The following is a 7,120-nucleotide window of genomic DNA, read 5'->3' as shown; positions in this document are numbered from 1 at the left end:
TAGGCTCAATGTCCTTTATTTATGGCTAGAAACCAAATATGAGTGAGTACATCCCATGTTCCTCTTTTTGGGTCTGGCTTACCTCACTCAAGGATAGTGTTTTCTATTTCCATCCATTTGCATGCAAAATTCAAGAAGTCCTTGTTTTTTACTGCTGAGTCCATATCAAACTCTTTATGGCTCTTTTTACCTCTCCATAATACATGGAACTGGTTCCTTATTTATCCTCAGAACCTGCAACCTTAACATAGTGCCTGGCATAGCACTTCATATGTGTGTATTTTAATATTTATATTGACAATATGTCAACCACATACCACATAACATTATTTCAGTTATTGGTTCATAAAATACATGATGACTGCAATAAAATTATTCTGCCTAGTGACATTCAGCCATCTCAGTATATGAAAGTGCAGTCTGGGATGTTTGGGTGGTATGAATGATATAATAATACATTTTTCAGAAAATTTCATGATTCATGACTATTCTTGCAAAGTGTCAGAAACTGCTTGGACATTAGCATGTGTTCAAATGTTATATAGTAGCTGTAGTTGTTGGGAAGGACCTTCTGAGTCAGTCTTCATGTAGTTTGTGTTTCCCATGATGCCTGCACACCAGCATAAGATTGGGCATGTCGCAGTGTTTGAATGCCTATCCTCATGAACACATCTTCCAAGCTCCCTTAAGGAAAAAGGCAACACTGGTTATATTACGTATCTCTGTCCTACCTGAACATAATGCCAACTAGAAACAACCCACTTTGGAGGTCAGGAATCAAAGAAACTTAATTTGAGAGACTTGCACATTTCTAGCATTTAAAAAAGTAATTTAAAGGTTACATCACCTAAATTATCTTTAGACTAATATTTGCTGTGTGCACTGATACCTTATCAACTAGCTAACTAGGATGTTTTCTAACTGACAATGACTGTAATAAATTACAGCTGCCAATAAACACGGAAAGCTTGGTTTATGCCAAGCATCAAAGGACTCTGCAACTTTTGTTTGAGTCACATGGCAGTCCTACCCAAGACATTATTTGAAACACATAAGGAAGTTAAAGCAGGAATTTTATAAAGGCCATGCGATGCTTTTAAATATGATTGTATCCAATAGCATGATTTGAATGCAGGTGCTTCAGCTTTTGCTATCTTTGCCAATACAAATTACAGAATAATTGTGGTTTTTAGAAAACCTATTGTGATCCTGGACTTTGCAAAATTTTGTTCCCTTTTTGTATTCTATTGAAGCCTAGTTGAGTAATGTCTCAGTTCGTATTATCTTAGTTTCTTATTGGCTGTCCTATTCACTTAACTTAATATAATAATACATTATATTCCTTATAGTAGTTTTATAAACAATAATTCAATAACTAGTTTATAAAATAGTTGTTCCTCTCAGTTAATTTAGCTTAATGGTTTTCTAAGGCTGATCCATCTACCCATGACAGCCAGGCTTTAATGATATGGCCCCTCCAACCTAAGAAAGAGCCAGCAGAGAGAAGCAAATGCCCCAGTATATTTCTTTGAAGGCAAGCAGAATTTCTTCACTTAGGGGTCTCCTAACAGAGCTCCTCCAGTTTGTAGGTCTCGCCTTGCATCCCATGAACACCCAAAAGGACCCTCTATGTCACCTCTGCCCTCAGATCAGCAAGGCTTCTGGTCACATTTCATGTTAATTGGTAGTTCCAACTTTCTTTTTGCTTTTCTTGCTGGTTCCTAGAAATTCCCTGGATTCGTGCACTCATTATTGTATTGAAAAGTGAACTTTGGAGGCAACAGGAAGCAACTGGAACTCGCACATGTTCCTCCTGGGAGTGTGAGTCGGTATAGCCACTGTGAGCAGTGCTTGCAGTGTGTCCTAATACAACACAGACGCTTGACCTGTTCTGCAGCAGCACAGTGTTAGTGCATACACCCTCAACTGTGCACCACGGGACACTCCCTGGAAAGTCCAAGACAGACCCCAAATGTGCATCAACAGGGATGGAATGAATCATTTGTTGCATGTTCATGTCCAGGAATGCCACACTCTAGTACCTTTTTAAGTCAAGTTTAATTATGACTAGTAATATACGGATGAATATTAGAAGTTATTTTGAATAAAAGAAGCTAAATGTAAAAGTGTGCCTGCAGCCATTTATGCCGAGTTTAAGGATAAGCTGGAGCAATCACTAATGGTAAAAATCAGAAGATAGTTATGGAGGTTGGGTAGCTAAAGATTGAGAAGGAGCATGCAGCACCAAAGGGTTCCTTTCAAATTAGATTCACTTTGCGGCCATGTTTCCACGATACACAGCAGTGTGTTCTTTGTGCGAATGTTGTATTGCAAGGAGACCATTTGACTACTATTAGGAAGGGAAAATGTTTTTACAAAACAAAAAAGTAAGCTCTACGCCAAGAGTAGAGAAGGCTTTGTTGAATGTCTGATTGGCATTGCTGCATAGTGATTGGATGTGCACTGCCTGAAAGACTATGAGATCCAAGGGGTGGGGGTGGGGAAGGCACTTGCTGCTGTATACCAGCCCAAGACTTCATCGTCAGTACTGCAGGAGGAAGAGAAAGAGGGAAAAACTTCACAGGTACAGATATTTCAGTTCCTGTAACTCAAACATGCAGAGTCATCTCAGGTATATCTAAATGAGTGTGTGTGTGTGTGTGTGTGTGTGTGTGTGTGTGTGTGTGTGTGTCTTTCTGTCTGTCTGTCTGTCTGCCCGTCTTGTTTGTCTATATATTTTTTCTGTTTGCTTGCCTGCCTTTGGGAGGAATATTAGGAAGAACAATGCCTAGTTTGCCTTCCAGTTTCTGGAGCACGCGGTGTTCTCATTATTCTTATAAAAAAAATAATAATACCCTACCAGGAGGCAATAAGACGCAGCCAACCGAAGCAAAAGTCTTTCTGTTTTGTATTGCCAAGTGTTATGAGAGGGCTATGGTCTGCTGAAGTGATTTCATTCTTTATTTCACTCTGTAAAACAACTGCTCAGTGAGCGCGCATGCGTGTGTGGAGGTCAGAAGACAGCTTTGAGAGAGGATTCTCTCATTCTACCAGGAAAGTGTTGAGGATGGAACCCATATCAACAAGCTTGGCAGTGGCGCCTCAACCGGCTGAGCCATTCTTCACTTCCATTTTTGATTCATTTGTGTTTGTTTTTCTTTTGTTCTTTTCTCTCTGGCCGTCTCTCTGCATAGCTGAGGATGGCTTATACCGTGATGGGTAAGGGCAAGACCACGTCAAGCCATATATATCTCAGACAGATCCCAAACTCTTAACACTCCTGTCTCCATCTCCAAGTATGGGTATTGCAGGATGTGCCACCAGGCCCAGCCTCTGACATGAATTTTTGATCAGCTGGCCACAGGCGACTGACTTTCTCTCTTGGGTTTTGCACTCACGTTCGTTGACTTGGGCATGGCTATGACAGTGCTCTTGTCTTTGCAGAACTGCCTAGAAATCTTGTGTAGGCATGGAGGACTGGAGCCGGAAAGGAGAGACAAGTGCAACCGGACTGTGCACGATGTTGCCACTGATGACTGCAAGCATTTGCTGGAGAATCTGAGTGAGTGATATTCCAGCCTGGTCATCCTTGCACACCATGGGGGCTTCTAGCGCAGCTCTAAGGAACTCACCCTCTGAGCCTTAGTGTTAGAGCAGAAACACTTTTGATTATGTCATCACTTTTTCCCTCAAGTTACCTGTGCCGTACAAATAGTGCTTGCTCTTTCTTAGATTTTATTGGCTAACCCAAGAGAACGACCTAAATGATTGCCACACACCCCCTCCCCAAGATTCTCTGGAGACTTTAGACTGCCAGGTGAGGAATCCCCGCTGTGAGCTCTGCATCAGCTGGTCCAATGAGCCTGGCAAGAGGGTCGCTTCCCAACACTTGGTTACCTACCAGTGTTTGCACATAACTGATTTCTCCCATGGGTCCCCTCCAGCTCTCCAAGTACATGATCTTCAGTACATTTTAAGGAAAGCTCCCTTATAGGCTTATGAATATGGGATACCAGATCATAGAAAATATTGTAACATATCTATTATCTCTCAACCCGGCCATTAAGTCAATTGTTTCAATAATTACTCTTTAGGATAAACAAAATTTTCACAACTAAAATAATGCTCTCATCTCTAATAATACACTCAGATATGGAGCCATTCCCTCCCTTGCTGCTTTCTTCCTCTGTCGCTCTTTCCCTCCTTCCCTTCCTTCATTTCTTCTTTTCTTCCTTGCAGAGCATATCCATGTAGCATTCCCTCCCCTGAAACTCAGTGTGTGTACCAGACTGCCTTCAGACTCAGTGATCTTCCTGCCTCCACTTCCAGAGTGGTAATAGGTGTCAACCATCAGAGCTATGTGTGATGTGTATCCTAGATCCCAGCCCTGCTCCTGAACCCCTCTCCCAACTTAATAACCTGCATGGTGTAATATGTGCTGCCCATGTGTGCCGGGCATGTGACATCACAGGACCATGTTTGACCTACCAGAGACCAACCACATCCTTAAAGAAAGCTGACTTTCCCTCCTCAAGCAACATGCAACTTCCCAAAGCTCCTCAGCTAGGGATGGGTGCCCATAAGCCCCTCGTCCATAGATGATGGAATGTTTTGACTGGCTTGCATTTGTGTGGGTATTACCCAGGCGGCCACTGTGAATTCATGAGTGTGGCACCCCTGTCATGTTCAGAAGACCCTTTTGCTGTGGTCGTCCTTGACCTTCAACTTCTGGATCTTCTATTTTACTTCTCTCTTCCATGGGTCTGAAAAGAAGAATGACAAAAAAAAGTGTCCCATTATGATTAAGCACTCCAAAGAAAATCATTCTTTTGACATTGACCAGGAGTGAGTTCTGCATTGACTTATTCTGACCTCTGCATAAAGAAAATTCTCCAGTGTGGTCTGAGATACACACTAATTTGTGGATATAGAGATAAATATTTCAAGGTCCATTTAGCAAAATAATAGGTTCACTCCTGGAGACTCCTGGAGTTTGCTAAGGCTTCTTGGTCAGATTTATAGCATCGGCCGTATATTTTCTCCTGTGGAGTGGGCTCTATATCAGAAAGTAATTTGATACCAAAGCTCTTCAGCTAGGGGTGGGTACCCATAAGTCCCTCCTCCACAAATGATGGACTGTTGACTGGCTTGCTCTTGTGCAGGTCTTATCTAGACAGCCACAGTGACTATGAAATCATGGGTATATTTAAAATAGGCATTGCCTATATCGCACACAATAAGTGTATTGTCTCAGTTTGACTATTATTGTAGCTAGCAGATTTGGGAAGAGAGTCTGTATGAGGAATTATCTAGATCAAGTTGTACTATGTGCATACCTGTGGTGGGGGCGGTTGTCATGATTGTTAGTTGATATAAGATGACCCAGCTCAATGTGGGCAGAAGGTCCTAAACAATATAAGGAAGGAAAACTCTAGGTAGAGAGAAAAAAAAAGAAAAACAAACAAGGATCTATGCATTTATTATTTTGTTATTCTTGACTGTGGGTGTTAGCGTGAGTTTCTGTGTCGACTTTTCAGAGAGTAAGAAGTATAATATGGAATTGTAAACCAGAAAGCTATTTCCTCCCCTATGTTGTCACAGCAACAGAAATGAAGCTAAACACTCATCATAAAAACTTCTCGTAGCTAGAGAATAGCAGATGGTATGAGTGGTAGCTTTCACCAGCTACTTTGTTGAGAATAGAGTGTACAGAGTCATGTACAAAATCAAGGACGGCTGTCAAAACATATATCTTTCAATAGAACGGTAAAAATCATGGGTCATGTTGATGATTACAGCAGATGGGCCCATGAAAAAGAGCATGGGATGCAAAGATCCAGAATGAAGGGACATAAGAACACTGAGATGAACAAAATGTAGATTAGAAAAGAGGGAAATCATGGCTCCTTCTAAGGGATCTGCCGGAGCAACTGCAGGATGCGGTTGTCACCACCCATACAGGGAAGGCTATCAACGGTGAAGCTGACTTGGCTAATAAAGACCAGGAGTTGTTTGGAGCATGAAGTCGAGATACCTGTGTCAAGTCAGCAGAACTCACGGGCAAAGTATGACCTAGATATGTGTGACAGTCAGCAGTCTGTCAGAGGTATTTAAAGTTATAGGCCTGAAATGAGCAGAGGTCAGTGGGGGGGGGGGGTGGCACAAAAGTCAGAAGACAGTTGTAAAACAGTCTGCCATTAGAAAGCCTTGACAAAACAGAAGAGCCTGCGGAGGAGTGCGAAGCCCGGACACCTCTGTGCGAATCAGAGGCCACTGCCAACCGGAAAGTAAAGTAATGGTAAATAAGTGGAAAAGACATTTCAGAAAGGAAAATGACACGTTTGGTTTTATATTTGAATTATTATATTAAAATTAAGATTTTACTTGTTTGTATGATTTTTAATTAAAGAGTTTCACACAGGCCTCCAATGTGTTTTGATCATATTTATTGCCACTCCCAACTTACCCTGGGTAGCCGCTCTCATGTCCCCTTCCCAACTTTCTTTTCTTTTCTTTTTTTAATAACACACCAAATCTAGGTAGCGCTGGCCTTATAGGCATGTGTATTCAGTCGTCCTCTGAAACATTTGATTTTAGAACAAAAGCATATTTCACAAGTCTTCACCGTGTGTGAAAGTGTTTAGTAAGCTTCTGCCCATTGCATTTTGTACATTCTTAATAAAACAAAATATAACCTTGCTATGTCCTCTATGACTTCAGTCCTTGAGCAACTGAACATATGTAGGAAGTCAACTCAAGGCAGCATCTGTGGAGAGACGATGACATTTTTTATAATTTCTACACTTGCTTTATTTATACCTCATTAGGTACCCATTTTTTTCAGCAATTTCATTGAATATCTCTAAAGTTTTCCACTTTGTTTTTATACTAGAAGTATTTCTATTTCAATGGTGTATTGAATATTTAAATAAAATGCATTAATTATCATGATGAGAACATCAGACATAGAAGATTTAGGAAGAAACCCTAGTGATTTTTGAGTAAAGATCACTGAGTTCTTGAGAACAGAAGGGCATGGGTACCAACTCCAGGCATTTGGTATATACAGAAGGGCATGGGTACCAACTCCAGGCATTTGGTATATACAGAAGGGCATGGG

The 7,120-nt window shown here is 41.2% G+C and overlaps 1 protein-coding gene across 3 annotated transcripts in view; it reads left to right on the top strand.

Annotated features, from left to right (window-relative positions):
- Cttnbp2 (cortactin binding protein 2) overlaps positions 1 to 7,120 on the top strand; it is a 159,923-nt gene that overhangs the window by 108,386 nt on the left and 44,417 nt on the right. For all 3 annotated transcript variants that reach the window (XM_026787506.1, XM_005363762.3, XM_026787507.1), the window contains one exon: positions 3,445 to 3,562. In XM_026787506.1, coding sequence (XP_026643307.1) covers positions 3,445 to 3,562 — 118 coding nt within the window. The remainder of the gene's footprint in view (positions 1 to 3,444; positions 3,563 to 7,120) is intronic.

Source organism: Microtus ochrogaster, linkage group LG10 (genome assembly GCF_000317375.1).
Source record: "Microtus ochrogaster isolate Prairie Vole_2 linkage group LG10, MicOch1.0, whole genome shotgun sequence".
NCBI classification, from domain to species: Eukaryota; Metazoa; Chordata; class Mammalia; order Rodentia; family Cricetidae; genus Microtus; species Microtus ochrogaster.
This window is presented reverse-complemented; position numbering and strand designations above follow the sequence as displayed.